Source organism: Bufo bufo, chromosome 9 (genome assembly GCF_905171765.1).
Source record: "Bufo bufo chromosome 9, aBufBuf1.1, whole genome shotgun sequence".
Classification (NCBI taxonomy): Eukaryota; Metazoa; Chordata; class Amphibia; order Anura; family Bufonidae; genus Bufo; species Bufo bufo.
The window spans coordinates 54,073,263-54,088,811 of NC_053397.1; the positions used below are offsets into that span (position 1 = coordinate 54,073,263).

The 15,549-nt window shown below is 46.9% G+C and overlaps 1 protein-coding gene across 5 annotated transcripts in view; it reads right to left on the minus strand.

The window, feature by feature from the left end:
* BTBD8 (BTB domain containing 8) overlaps positions 1-15,549 on the minus strand; it is a 101,915-nt gene that overhangs the window by 40,023 nt on the left and 46,343 nt on the right. For all 5 annotated transcript variants that reach the window (XM_040406716.1, XM_040406715.1, XM_040406719.1 and 2 more), the window contains one exon: positions 14,048-14,144. In XM_040406716.1, the coding sequence (XP_040262650.1) occupies positions 14,048-14,144 (97 nt within the window). The remainder of the gene's footprint in view (positions 1-14,047; positions 14,145-15,549) is intronic.

Below are 15,549 nucleotides of genomic sequence, written 5' to 3' on the forward strand. Positions count from 1 at the left end.
GATAAATCTGGCACAGGGCTAGACACCATTTATAGACTTAGAAAACCAGCCCCACTGAGTCCACAGCTATACTGGTCAAATACCTACTGTAGAACATACCTAGTTCTGAAGAATTCCCCTGTTCATTTATTTACGCCTGTTTGGAACCTCAACTGGGCCACCGTATGATTGGCCTGATGAAAACGAGATTTTTGTATAACTTACCAGTAAAATCTCTTTCTCGCTCTTCATTGGGGGACACAGAGACCATGGGTATAGCTATGTCCTCTAGGAGGCGTTGACACTAGATAAAGCTGTTAGCTCCTCCACTGGCAGCTATACCGCCTCCAGCCTGGAGAGAGAGCTTCAGTTTGTGAGAAGCAGTAGGAGAAGCAAGTAAACCAACGAAAAAACATGGAACAGCAACAATGCAGAGAACCAAACTAGGTTCTAACCAGCAACAGCCACAACTGTGGCCGAACAACAATACTGGGTGGGTTCTGTGTCCCCCAATGAAGAGCAAGAAATAGATATTACTGGTAAGTTATACAAAAATCTCGTTTTCTCGCCCATATTCATTGGGGGACACACAGACCATGGGACGTCCGAGAGCAGTCCACAGGGAGGGAAAACCACAGACACATGGAGCAAGCACCCCTGCAGGCAACTAAGAACTGCCACCTGCAAGAGCATGCGGCCCAAGGCAGCGCCTGCCGATACATAAGTATGCACCTGGAAATTTTTTGTGAATGTGCGTAAGGAGGTCAGTAGCCGTCTTGCACAACTGCGCGGCCAAACCTTGAATCCTCCGACCGTGACACCAAAGGGCGGAACCCTGCCCCGGGTGCAGTATGCTTCAGCAAATGCAGACGTGCAATTGCCACCCTGTAGGCCGCCAATGCCTTGTGAGGACCCTCCGGGATGACAAAAAAGAGGAGCCCGTACGCCGGAAGGAACTGGAGGCTGGCAAATAAATCGTCAGAGCCCTGACAACGTTCAAATGGTGTAACTCCCGTTCCCTAGGGTGTGAAGGGGAGGGACACGGTGATGGAAGGACAATTTCTTCATTGAAATGGAAATCGGAGACCACCATCGGGAGAAGGAATAAACGGGCCGGAGGATCGCTTATCCCTGTGAAGAACCAGGAAGGTTCTCTGCAAGAGAGCGCCCCAACCCGGACACCCGTCTGATGGATGTGATAGCCACAAGAAAAAACTACATTCCAGAACCGGAGTCGGAGAGAAATCTCCTGCAAGGGTTCAAGGGGGGAATTCTGGAAACGGTAATTGGTCCACCGAAGTCTCTCGAGCCGGAGAGGCTTGTGGGGAGACTGAGAAGCCGGCTGATAAACTACCAAGAAAAAACCGCAAGTCAAGGAATCAATACATTGGCTAGGTAGAAGTAGAGACGATATGAGAATCACCGGCGGAGAGGAGTTCCGTCAGCAACCGTGTATTGACGGAGTAGCAACGCTGCTCGACGGAAATATCGACCAGACCAAGAGGAGGAAGAATACAAGGGGTGTTCTGTTCCAGGAATGAAACTCCAGCAACGGTGGCGAGTCGCGACAGCACCCCCGCTCTGCCTGGCGTGACGAGTCTCATAGTCTAGCCACGGAAAGTGCAGTGAAAAGGCATGACTACAATCGGACTGACGTGGCAGTCAGTAGTCAAGTCTTGAGAGGTAGTTGTAGATACAGGTAGGACACCCAGGACCAACAGGTAGGATTCACCTGTAGAAGGAGAATATGGAAAAATGTCGCAGCCCAACAGTCAGTCCGGAACGAGACTGGAAGAAAAAAAACACAGAACAAATACCCTGCATCAACGTAGATGAGGGGAAGTAGTAATGTAGGAGCTTCCAAGGTTTGCGGAGTGACCGTGAACCCTGAGCCAGAGAAGGAAAAAAACGGAAGGAAAAGGGGGCAGGGCAAAGCCCATTCCCCATCTGGGACAGGCGCTACACAGAAGTAGCCACCTGATGAGTGGCGGCGCCATACTCCGCCTAAGGAGGAGGCCATGCAGCGTACGCCACCGAATTCGGCGTTAGAAGAATCCGTCACCTGACGAAAGAGCCGTGCAGGAGAAGCCAGAGTATGTAATGGCTACTGCAGGACCCCCGTACCGTAGGAGCCGCAGTGTGCCCCGCCAGCACAAACAGAGAGCAGACTAGAGGAATCCGATAGAAACAATGGTACCATACTGCCTCAGGGAAGGAGAGCTAACCTTAAACACTCCACCTGGGAAGGGCGTCGAACAGGAACAACCACCAAGCCAGCGTCAGGGTGGAACCCTTACCTGAGGGGATGCCCCACTGCAGCGACTGCGAACGCTAGTACCAGCGTGAAAACCGCACCAGTGGAGAACACGCTGCAAAGCCAAACCAGAGCGCCAGCACAACCACTTCCCACATCAGGAATGGTGGATAACATATTGGAACAGTGGAGGACCATGGACATAGGGACGCTAGGACACATGAGTGACGCTGGGCAACCCCCTGAAGAGAGAGGTGGTCATATTTCTGCCCCAAACCGGCACCGAAGGAAAAGGACACAACGTGGAAACAGCCACAGTATCCACTGGCAGCACCGAAATACCATTAGAAGAAGAGCACAGGGCACCAGCGTGTAACGATACTCGCTACGCCCCACTTGTAGAAGAAGCTAAGGCATCTATAGCCGTGGCAACATCCAAGATGTGTACTCATTCCCCATGGTAGTGGAAGGGGCAATGTTGCAATTATCCCACCAATGAAAGAAGTAATGCGTGCTGTCTGCCGGTGCATGTTCCTGGTCTGCAGCGGGGGATGTCGGGACTATGCATTAGGGACGGCGGAGCGCAGAGGGACCCGAGTCGCATTAACAGGGCAGCAGTTGAATGCGCCCATCCGGCAACGGACGGGGGTTGCACCCTGTGTGTCGGCCGGTTGGGCCGGGCGGACGCCAGTGCGGGCCAGGCAAAGAATATCGCGGCTGGAGCACCGAAGCGGTGCCGGCCAAACGTATACAGTTAACCCCCTCTGGAGCGGCGCGACCGGCGTCCGCTCCCGGAAGGGAGTGGCAATGAGTTAGGTGCCGCACTAGTTGACGGCGCCGGCCCTTATCGATCCGACTCCGGAGGGTGGAGGGGAGCAGAAGACTCCTGCGCTCCCCTCCCTGCATGTGCGCTCCGGACGGCGTATTAACCCCCCATGTGCCGATGTCCCTTCTTGACAACAAGAGGAGTGAAGGGAATACTTCAGGGGTGCTGGAATGGCTGCGGGTGCTGGGCTATGCTGAATCCCTGTCTGCGAACAGACTATTGCCACCACGAGGGAGGGGGAGACCAACCCAGAGGGTCAAACATGCTCACCTAGTCCTGTGTACTCACCTCTCTTCTCTTTTCTGCCGCCATCTTCACCCATCCTCTGGTTCAGCAGAGTCACCCCTTCAGCTACTGGCACCATAGTGGCAGGACGCTGGAAAAGGGGGGGCTTGGATGGGTGACCCTTTGGCTGGCGGGATGCAGGGGAGCGAGGCTGCCCTGGTCCACCTTGTCTTCTGTGGGGGAGGAAGCAGTGCGGATGACCGGCACTGGCGCAACTCGACCCCGGGAGAACAGGGAGGCGAGGTGTCAACGCCTCCTAGAGGACATAGCTATACCCATGGTCTCTGTGTCCCCCAATGAATATGGGCGAGAAAATGGGATGGCAATGGGAAAAGTTTTTAAAAACATATATTGGATTTTTGCAGACCAATTGGTCCCCGATGTGTTGTGTCATCTCTCCTACAGAGACCACTTGAGATGCCAAGTGTTAGAATAGATACTAACGCATAGAAGCGGATGAGATTGTGTCAAGTTACTAAAACAGAGAGGCCTACTGGTTTCCTCTCCTTGGCCCCTAGGGGCCTCAACAGGTAGTACCATATTCAGAACCTTCCAGTAATTTATTTAAAAAAAATCTTAGCAGATGTGCTAAAGCAAAGTCTTGTGAAGGACTCATCTTCACAGGGTTGCCATAATAAAGCCTTTTGAGACATCATTCTGTCCACAGATATTATGTGATCCAGTCCTTTTATCTACATCTACTGCACTGACAGTTTGCTTCATCAATCTACACAACGCTAATACCCCAGGGCGACTCATGGTTCCTATTCCCAATTTCTTTCTGTTTCTCCTTTCTTTTTTTCTCTATTTTTTTGTCTTTTCCTTTCCTTTTTCCCCTTCTCCTTTTGGCTTGTCTTTTTGCCTGTTTATTCATTTATTCTTGTTTACTTTTGTGGTCCTTTTCCTTCTTTCTATGCGGCTTTATAGCAATACCACTGGAGGGAGCTGGTCCCCCCAGTAGTATACTGATGGAGTTACATGCGCAGTTCATCCCAAAACAGTCTCACTATTAGAGACGCTAGTTTGATCGGGAGGTAAGTGCACCTTGACCCAGCTAGCCTCACAGTTTGAGACACTGGATCTAGGACGCACCTTATGACATCATCACTGCTATCACACACAGTTTCTGGCAGGAGCAGATAATTAGTATGCGCTCATCGGAACCTGTAGCAGATGAGCTGCATCTTCCTGTTCCTAGCCCATGGCTTCTGCAGTCCAGTGAGTTGACCACCAGATGTTTCTCTAGATCAGTCTACTAGGACCCCTGCTGGCATATATACCACCTGTATTGATGATGTTTGGTGACTATTATATGTATCTTCTATCAACACTGTGCTTATGTCCATTCTATGCATTGTGCCATTGATTAGGGCGATATATTAATCTTTTACATACTACTGATAAGTACTCCATTTTTGGACAGTTGCTATTGTAGCTATATTAGACTATATTATTCTAACACTAGGCCTTCCTTATTTTTGGGTTCATTATATGATATATAATGGCATTCCTACTTGCCCTTTTATATCATATATGGCTATACATTTAGGTATTCTCCCATTAAATGCAGTTTTTTTCTTTTGGATGGCTAGTCCTCCAGTATTATACACTGGTATCTGTGGATATATTACTGAGCATTCCAGCTATATAACACCTACCCAGTAATGCCTGATACATAATACTTCTTCCTCTACCCACCAGGGACATACTTATACCTGTGTCCACTACTGTATATAACTAGTATTATTCCAAATCATTGTCTTTGTATATGCTTTGATGGATACACTGTACCCATGCATTTTGTTTTTTCCCGTTTCTAAAACCTATGTATAGTCTTTTCTTTGTGTCTGAGGTTCAAGTATTAGACCGAAAAAGTTCACGTTCACTTTTGTGAGTTGCAACTGACGTTGACGAGTGCCATGTCTGATTTAAATAGGGAGGATGGATTAGGATCCTAGTTGGGCACCGCTGCCATTTGGAAGTGCTATACAGCCACGTCAATATCAATAGAATATGCCATAAAGGTTTGATAGAGGGTCCCAGAGATAGGACCTGCACCTCTCAAGAATGGGCCCGCCTTCAATCTTGAGGACACTGCCAATGCACAGAGTTCTCTATTCAATACACTTGGACTACTGAAAACAGCTGAGCATAAAAAGGGGACGCAGCATATACATGTGTTCTCTCCGCTAATGGTGGGGTCCCCTTGTCTCACCTCCAACATTGGTGGACTATCACTAGGATAGGCCTCCAGTGCCAGATAACTGCTGAGCTTCGCTATATCTGGCAGCTCCACAGAACTGAATGGAACAGCGGCAAAGCTTACGTGTTGTGTTGTCCATTCATTTCTATGGGACTTAGTACATTTTTGCCACTCCCACAGAAATGCATAGAGGGTGGCCACACATGTGCAGTGCACGCTTGTTCACTTTGGGAGCTCCGTTCTGGAGATAGGAGAAGGTCCCAGAGGTGGGATCTGCGTAAGACATTGATGGCATATCCCAGCGATATGCCACAAATGTTGTGAGATAAGACAACGCCTTTAAGATAAGAAGATCCCGCATGTTGTGTCTAAAAGTATGCAGTTTGTAAGTTAGTTAATTCTACCCCAAATAAGGCTGTAAGGGGGTCATTTATTAAGATCTGCGTTTTAGACGCCGGTCTTAATAAGCCCCTGTGCTGGAGGTCGATCCCCTGAAGTTATGTAGCGGTGCCGGCCTCTACATAACTTCGGCATATCCAGCGCTGGTCTAAATGTAAGACAGCCTAAAACAGGTGTAGAAAATTATGAATGAGGTCGGCCTGCTGTCCCGTCCCCACAACACCCCCTTTTTTTTTTTTTTATAGACCTGGCGTGAGCAGGGAAAAGTCGCAGACTGCGGTGTAAATAGCTTTTGAGCCGCAATCTGCACCAGAAATACGCCGAATATAGGCGTATTTCTGATCGCAAATGACCCCCTAAGAGTCCACTGAGACAACACTGGCAGCTAAATAACAACGCAGCACAATAGGGCAGAGAATGGTCACAGGAGTGGCTCAGAGCAGAGCGAGTGCCAAGGGAGGGGTTAGAGAGCATGAGAGAGAGAAAGTAGATAGAGCAAAAGAGTGCAAGAGAGGGAGAGAGAGAGTGCAAGAGAAAGAAGTAAGCAAAGACAGAGCAAAACATTGAGGGTGTATGTCCATGTGCGACTGAAAATCAGCATGTGCTTCTGCTGGAAATCCGCAGCAGAAAAAAAATGCACCAAAGTGCATTACAGATTTTGCAAAGGGTGAAATCCGCATAAAGCATAAATTGACCTGCTTTAAGGGTACTTTCACACTAGCGTTAGTGTGTTCCGGCAGGCAGTTCCGTCGTCGGAGCAGACTGCGGATCCGCCGATCAGTGTGACAACTGACAGCATTTGTAGACGGATCCGGGTGCGGATCAGTCTACAAATGCATTGCAAGAACGGATTCGTCTCTCCGCTTGTCATGCGGATGGACGGATCCATCTTGCAGTCTTTTTCACATGCGCAGATCGGAAGGACAGATCCGTTCTTCAGTTGTTTTGCAATGCCGGATGCGGCACTAATGTAAGTCAATGGGAATTAATGCCGGCATTCCGGCGACTGATCAGGCATTTTGGACGGACATAATACTGCAGCATGCTGAGGTATTATGTCCGGCCAAAACGCTTGACACTGACTGAACGGAAGGCATACTGATGCAAACTGAACGGATTTCTATCAATTCAGAATGCATTGGGAACGCTAGTGTGAAAGTACCCTAAAATATGCACCACAGGTCAATTTTCCTTGCGTATTTTTACCGCAGTATGTGGAGGAGAAGTGCTAAATCCTCATTAAGGGCCCTTGCACACGACCATATGCCCTCTGAGGCATACGGTCTGTGAGCGGGCTGTATGTCCCGAAGCGGCATTGATCGTGTGCACGGGAGCAAACAGCATCATAGATTACAATGATGCTGTGCACGTCAGGCCGCCGACGGGACTACTGTCCAATACTTATAAGATCATATGAGTGCGGGACAATAGTCCCCCGAGCGACCAGACGTGCACAGCATCATTGTAATCTATGATGCTGTGCTCTCCCGTGCACACGATCAATGCCGCTCCACGACATACAGCCCGCTCATGGACCAGATGTCTCGGAGGGCATACGATCGTGTGCAAGGGCCCTAACTTTGCTGGTACTGTGGATGTACCCTAAAGGGTATCTTGGGGCTCATATGCATGGCAGTGTCCGTTTTTTGGCAAGAAAAGTTTGGATCCACATGTTCATTCCTTTTTTCTTACTCCCACCAACAGAAAGGGCTATTCTTGCCCGCTCATTCAGACACGAATAGGACCTGCTCTATAATTTGCAGAACAGACAAAAGAACCCTCAAAAAAAAATACAAATGTGTGCAAGAATGAGCGAGTGCGCTCACAAAAGAAATGCAGATAGCACGCAGATGAAAATGCGGTTGTGTCCATGAGCCTTTATGTGGATGATATACTCTTTATTCTATAATGTGTATCAATAATTTCAGGACCCTGCATTCATTACACAGCTTTAGGATCTAATACATTCTGAATGCAAGAAGTGCTTATTACACTTCTGTTAGCCTTAAAGGGGGTACCCCAGCTTACACATCTATGAACCGACAGAATATGCCATCAATTCCTGACAGATGCACGTCATATCTCTCCTCTCCCATCAGGAGGATGGGGGTCCTGTAATTCCCATCAGCCAATTTCCCCATAGAACACGAGGAAGAGGCAGCTGGGTTATATTACAAGCACACCGACACGAGGACCATCTCAGAGCAAAATAAATAGGAATCTTCTGAAAGGTTCTTGAAATCTGAAGGGAAAAAAAATAATCTTTCAAGGGAAAAAAAAAAGGGGAAATATCAAAAACCCAAAATATATTTTACTTCTGCAGGAAATGATTCCTCCGACACAGAAATTCTATAGCAAGCTCAATTCTCACACTTTGGATGGCAGCAGATGACGCAGCAATGCTGAAGACATCTGCTCCTCTACAGGATTTCTAAAAATGTTAGTGCTGACACACAGCTGACAAATATAATCACAATGAATCATCGTGAACGAGAACCAGGGTTATAGTCACTTAATAAATACTAGAATACATAAAACACACTACCATGAGGGTACGGCCCCCATGCAACCCATGTCCACCTGAAGCAAACCAATGTCTGCATAAATTACCGCAAACTCGCAGACATTGGTTGCCGTCGGTTGGTGTTCCTTCATTGCACACGGCCAGCCGCACCTTGCCCTTGGCCTGGTAGGACCCTCATTGATTAGACACAGTCGCTACAATGAGCTTCTTCTCTCTGGAGGACCCAGTATGTCTATGCGCTACATGTAATTTTCCCATGGGTGCAGGAAAGTTAAACACTTGCTTCTGGGTTTCCTTGCAAATTATACTGTAGATGATCAGTAGAGAACCAAGCAATGGAACACCATGAAATAACTTATTTTCAGGGAATTTAACAGGGAATGCCCAAAACAGATGACCCCTTAGAAGAGTTCTGAAAAGCGACCCTCCACTCTCCAGTTCACCCTCCAATTCAAAAATATAAGGTACAGTTGCAATAAATCCTTCAGAATTACCCGGATTTCTGCATTGGTTACTAATAGATTAGAATGAGACCACATTGTAAGTCACAATTATAGACAACTAGCAGGATGACCTGGATTCGCATGGGTAGATTTCCACCATTTCATTTAATGTTTGTGTGTGAGGTTAAAAGATATCCACAGTGTTTCCCATAACAGTGACTTGTACAGCACCCCAAACCTCCACAGCAGCCCACCCCATTAACAGTGACCTCCACAGTGCCCCACCACGTTAAATGTGACCTTTACAGCCCCCTGCCCCATAACAGTGTTCCCCTTAAAATTTACCTTCACAGCAGCCCACCCCCTTAACAGTGACCTCAAGAGGCCTGCCCCCTAAATGACATCCAAAGCACCTCGCCCCTTAACAGTTACCTCCAAAGTACGCCGTCCCCTTAACAGTGACCAGCACAGAGGACTCCCCCATAACGGTGGCCTCCACAGAGCCCTGCCGCCTTTACACTGACCTACACAGTGGCCCGCCCCTTAACATTGACCTCCACAGAGCGGCAGCTCTTAAAGAGGACCTTTCACTAGAATAAAACATCTAAACTAAGTATACAGACATGTAGAGCGGCGCCCAGGGATCTCCCTGCACTTACTGTTATCCCCGGGCGCCGCTCCGTTCGCCCGGTATAGCCTCCGGTATCTTCATAGTTAGGCTCCACCCAGGGGAACCTGCCGGCGTCTCATTCTCCCATGCTGTAGCGCTGGCCAATCGCAGCGCTCAGCTCATAGCCTGAGAGGCTTTTTTTCCTCTCGGGCTATGAGCTGAGTGCTGCGATTGGCCAGCGCTACAGCATGGGAGAATGAGACGCCGGCAGGTTCCCCTGGGTGGAGCCTAACTATGAAGATACCGGAGGCTATACCGGGCGAACGGAGCGGTGCCCAGGTATAACAGTAAGTGCAGGGAGATCTCTGGGCGCCACTCTCCATGTCTATAGTTAGTTTAGATGTTTTATTCTAGTGAAAGGTCCTCTTTAACTGTGACCTCCACAGTGCCCTGCCCCCATTACACAGACCTACACAGTGGGCCGCCCCCTTAACGGTGACCTCACAATGCCCCACCCCCTTAAAAGTAACCACTACAGCACCTCACCCCTTAACACTGACTTCCACAGTGGCCCGCACCCTTAACAGTAACCCTCCACAACGATCTACCGCTTAACAGTGACCTCCACACGGCCCCGCCCCTTTAGCAGCGGCTGGGGAGCCGCGGTTTGACCTTCACTGGTCTATACAATCTCCAATAATTTACGTAATCTCCACTAGTATCGGAATATGGTAATAGCATGCATTGTATTGTGCTCAAATAGATAGGGCAGCAGATCGATATGGTATTTATACGCATCCATTTTTACCCCTGGTTACATGGGGATACGGTTGTTTATATACATATTCGCTAGGCATATCAAGATTCACATTTATACGCCCGGATCTCACATATATCCCATACATATTTAAAGGGAACCCGTCACCAGTTTTATGGTGTCCTAACTAAGGGCAACATAAATAAGTGACTGATTCTCTTAGCAAAATGCTGGGTCACTTTCTTTAATTGACCCAGTCAATCTGCCAACATCTTGTATTGAAAAGCTCCAGCTGATAATGATGAGTCATGAATATTCATGAGCTCCTGACTCTTCCCGCCTACCTGCTGCTGATTGACAGTTATTTTCCATATGAATCAGCAGCAGGTGGGCAGGGGAGTGGCTATAGCTGTTAATTAAATAAACGCTGGACTCAAAGACATCATGCTGGACTCAAATCAGCTCATTAGCATGCGGCATGTGGCATCTTTGTGTGTATATTATGAGGTAATCATCTGTCACACCAGTAAGTGAATACATCTAAGGCACTTTTTAGTAGTTAATAATTGTATATAATTAGTTAGATTATAATCAAATAATATCCACATGACAGGTTCCCTTTAAGTGTGGATGAACAGGAGGAGATTGTGGTCATGTGTTGTTCACATGACCATCATGTGACCAGGGTCACATGACCGGTGTGCTCCCCAGGTCCTGAACACTTATGGATAATAACACTGACATGCGCAATGCGCCTCTGGAGACGCGCCATGTGAGTCCCGCTGGCCGTGATGAACGGACAATACTGCGGTGCACTGTTTAAGGTGAGCACACGTCATGCACCTGCGGGTGTATGCTTTTTAGTTTGATTATAAGACACTATTCATTGGTTGTGATGTTAATTGTAAAAGGCTGCTATATATTGCATTGGTTCCCCCTGTTTGTGGGTGGAGCTGCATGCACTTTAAAAGGGTAGAGATTATCACTCTGTATTAGGCTTGACAAAGGCTGGGATACAGCCAAAACGTTGCTGCTTGATTTTATGGCACACTTTCTGTAAAGCCCGTTCACTGGAGATGCTGCCGCTGCCTCTCTTCATTTGTTATCCTGAGGATAGGTCATCAATAATAATAACTTGGACAACCCCTTTAAAGCCTAGTTTATAATTATCATAAAAGGCTCACTCTTCAATGTGCATTACCCTTTCCTGCATTATAACCTGAACTGACATTGTTAATAGCACTGAGCAGCGCAGTGACGGTTGCTTTTAGCTCAGGCAGCTGTGATTGACAGAACAGCAGATGAAATCATATCCTGTCATATCATCAGCCTCCCCGGTTCCAGCACTCAATATTTTTTTTATTATTACTGTGCCTTCGCCCATTTAGTAATACTGCTGCATATGAGCAATCTATCATGAGTGGGGTAATGGACGTCCATGAAGAGGCGGGCACGTACTGTATGCGACACCTGCACTCTACCGCATATAGGTGATCAATAAGACAGAAGTAAAAAAACTTTTCTTTATTAAAATACAGCAGTATCTACGGTATATACGGCAACTTTTAGCTTAAAGGGATTCAGTCCCCAGCGACCTCCCTATCCAACTGTTTGCATAGACACATAGCAGTGGTTCACTGATCCGAGGCTCCATTCCCGACTGATGATACTTTTTCTTAATATGCAAATTAGCCCTTTGGTGCAACAAGGGTGTCACCATTGTTCATGTTGCACCCAAGCTCCACTCCTTACTGCCTGGCCCTGTCCACCAAAGCAGCCAGGGAGGGGGTGTATGCTAACAGCTGGATAGGGAGGGCACCCATTACAGATTCACTTTAACTCCTCCAGGACCCTGCGATTTTTCAGTTTTTCGGTTTTTATTCCCTTCCTGGAGCCATAACTTTTTTATTTTTCCGTTCACGTAGCCATATGTTTTTTTTTGGTGGGACAATTTGTATTTTTTAATGGCACCTTTTACTTTTGCATGCAAAGTAGTGACAAGTTGGGGTGGAATTGGAAAAAATGCAATTCTGCCACAGTTTTATGAGTTTTTAAAACAGCAGAAACCCTGCCTGTGTCACTTCTCTACTATTCCTGCCAAAGGTTTATGAATGAAGGTACAACTGGGTGTCACCAGTAAGGGGGGGGGGTTGTTTCTGCACAGTCTGACACTATCCAATCAGTCCTGACAGTATCAGACTGGTCAGGGACACACCCCAGAATGGTAACAACCTGAGGAACTGAAATTCATAAATGTCTAGCAGGAATAACAAAGGGATGGTACAACATACAGTAATATGAAAAGGTGCTCTAGAATAATTATTGCATGGAGAATGCAAGTAGGTACTAGGACAGACAAGTCAGGAGAAATGATAGGTCCTCTTTAAGAGTAGGGTCGCAGCTAGAGATGAGCGAAGCGAGCTTTAGATGCTACATCCGAAGACGCTTCTCTAAAAAATTCATTATAACAAATTTTTTTGCGAAGCGACTTCGGATGTTGCATCCGAAATCGCTTGGCTCATCTCTAGTCACAGCACACTTCACCCTAGCAAAACCCTTTTGAGAACCCTGTGAATTTTTCTCATAACTACCCATTGGCAGGGAGGGTTTACAGAGCAAGCCCTAAAACAATTCGGGTGCCTACACTCTGAGCTGGCAATCTCTGGAAGACTGCGCATAAATAGCTCAATCACTGAGTGAGACCGCCCACTGGACTCCTAATCCCAGAAAGAGCCATGGCCTCAATAGAGGACTAGTTCTGCTGAATCTTTTCCCACCAAACTATATATCCAACTGCTCCGCTCAGCCTGCTCTAGAACATGATGTCCGCAGACTGGAATGCATTTTCAGCGTGATGGGTTTCCATTGAATGCCCCCTATGTGCGCACTTGGTACTATAATGTCCAATGGAAAGCTATGCTTGAAAACCATTGCTTACCTACAGGAGCATGGATCATGTTATACTGTATTACAGACACACAATCCATACCCGCCCAACGCTTTCTTTTTTCATATAAAATATATCAAATAAAACAAAGCAAAATCAAGGTTTATGATTTAAAAAAAAAAAAAAACATTTTTTGTGTTAATAATTTTTTTATTTTATTTTAGGGTGTATTTACACGACTATGTATTTTGCGGTCTGCAAAAAATACAGATGGCGTCTGTGTAACATCTGTGTTGCATCCGTTTTATTTTTTTTTGTGGATCCATTGTAACAATGCCTGTCCTTGTCCGCAAAATAAACAAGAATAGGACGTGTTCTATTTTTTGCAGGGCTATGGAACGGACAGACGATGCGGACAGCACACGGTGTGCCTGCATCGCTAAGCTACAAGTCCTGCATGTAAGCTAATCCTGGCATAGCACGTTGTTACAGAGTACCCATGTGCTATGCCAGGATGTAGTAAACCTCAGGGGGCACAGGCAGGAGCAGCAATGTGTGCTCTTGCCCGTACACTGTTCTCTACAGCCTCATTGATACAGCGCAGAGTCCGTACTCCGTACGTCGCTGCTATGCGCCAGAAGAGCGATTTCAAAACACGCTGGTAAACAGGGCTTTAGTGGGAAATATCAAAAACAATAAAGTATATTAGGAAAATTATTTTTAGTATTTTAGGGCATTTGGGCGATTTTTATTTTTTTAAAGTTGAATAAAACTTTAGTTACTCGTTAAAGGAATTTTACAGCTGAAGAAGAAGAATTTACTGATGCTTTGCAATAACAGGCACATAATAAGAGCACAAGACAGATTATAGATTCAGTACCTTAAGGAAAAAGTTACAGTAATCCCTTTTCAGAGTGTAAATAGCGACTTCTCGAAGCCCTTCTAATCCATACATGTCAGCAACAGAGAGAATCTGACTACAAGACAGAGAAACAGAACCGTGTAAAGACAGTTGTCACCAGATTACACTGATAAAATTAGAAAACACTGTTAACATGTTGTAAATGGAGCTATCAATATTACAGTCCTAATATTTAGGTGATGAATGTACATTTTTAACATGCCCTCTTCACACAGAACTGGGACTGCGCGCCGTCACATGGGCCACCATTATCTATCCTAGATGAAGCGGGCAACAGGTTCCAGTGCACAAAGGACCACAAGCAGGTAAAACGGAATAGTCCATTCCAGATTTGGTTTTAAGCCCCACTTATGGGGAGCTCCCGAGTCTCCACTGACAGATCCTTTTGTTATCCCTGGAGAGGAGTCCGGCAGCAGCTTTCTCCTCTCGTTCCACTGAAGAAACATATACACTGCTCAAAAAAATAAAGGGAACACAAAAATAACACATCCTAGATCTGAATTAATGAAATATTTTTCTGAAATACTTTGTTCTTTACATAGTTGAATGTGCTGACAACAAAATCACACAAAAATTAAAAACTGGAAATCAAATTTTTTAACCCATGGAGGTCTGGATTTGGAGTCACCCTCAAAATTAAAGTGGGAAAACACACTACAGGCTGATCCAACTTTGATGTAATGTCCTTAAAACAAGTCAAAATGAGGCTCAGTAGTGTGTGTGGCCTCCACGTGCCTGTATGACCTCCCTACAACGCCTGTGCATGCTCCTGATGAGGTGGCGGACGGTCTCCTGAGGGATCTCCTCCCAGACCTGGACTAAAGCATCTGCCAACTCCTGGACAGTCTGTGGTGCAACGTGACGTTGGTGGATAGAGCGAGACATGATGTCCCAGATGTGCTCAATTGGATTCAGGTCTGGGGAACGGGCGGGCCAGTCCATAGCATCAATGCCTTCATCTTGCAGGAACTGCTGACACACTCCAGCCACATGAGGTCAAGCATTGTCTTGCATTAGGAGGAACCTAGGGCCACCCGCACCAGCATATGGTCTCACAAGGGGTCTGAGCATCTCATCTCGGTACCTAATGGCAGTCAGGCTACCTCTGGCGAGCACATGGAGGGCTGTGCGGCCCTCCAAAGAAATGCCACCCCACACCATTACTGACCCAATGCCAAACCGGTCATGCTGGAGGATGTTGCAGGCAGCAGAACGTTCTCCACGGTGTCTCCAGACTCTGTCACGTCTGTCACATGTGCTCAGTGTGAACCTGCTTTCATCTGTGAAGAGCACAGGGCGCCAATGGCAAATTTGCCAATCTTGGTGTTCTCTGGCAAATGCCAAACGTCCTGCACGGTGTTGGACTGTAAGCAAAACCCCCACCTGTGGACGTCGGGCCCTCATAGAGTCTGTTTCTGACCATTTGAGCAGACACATGCACATTTGTGGCCTGCTGGAGG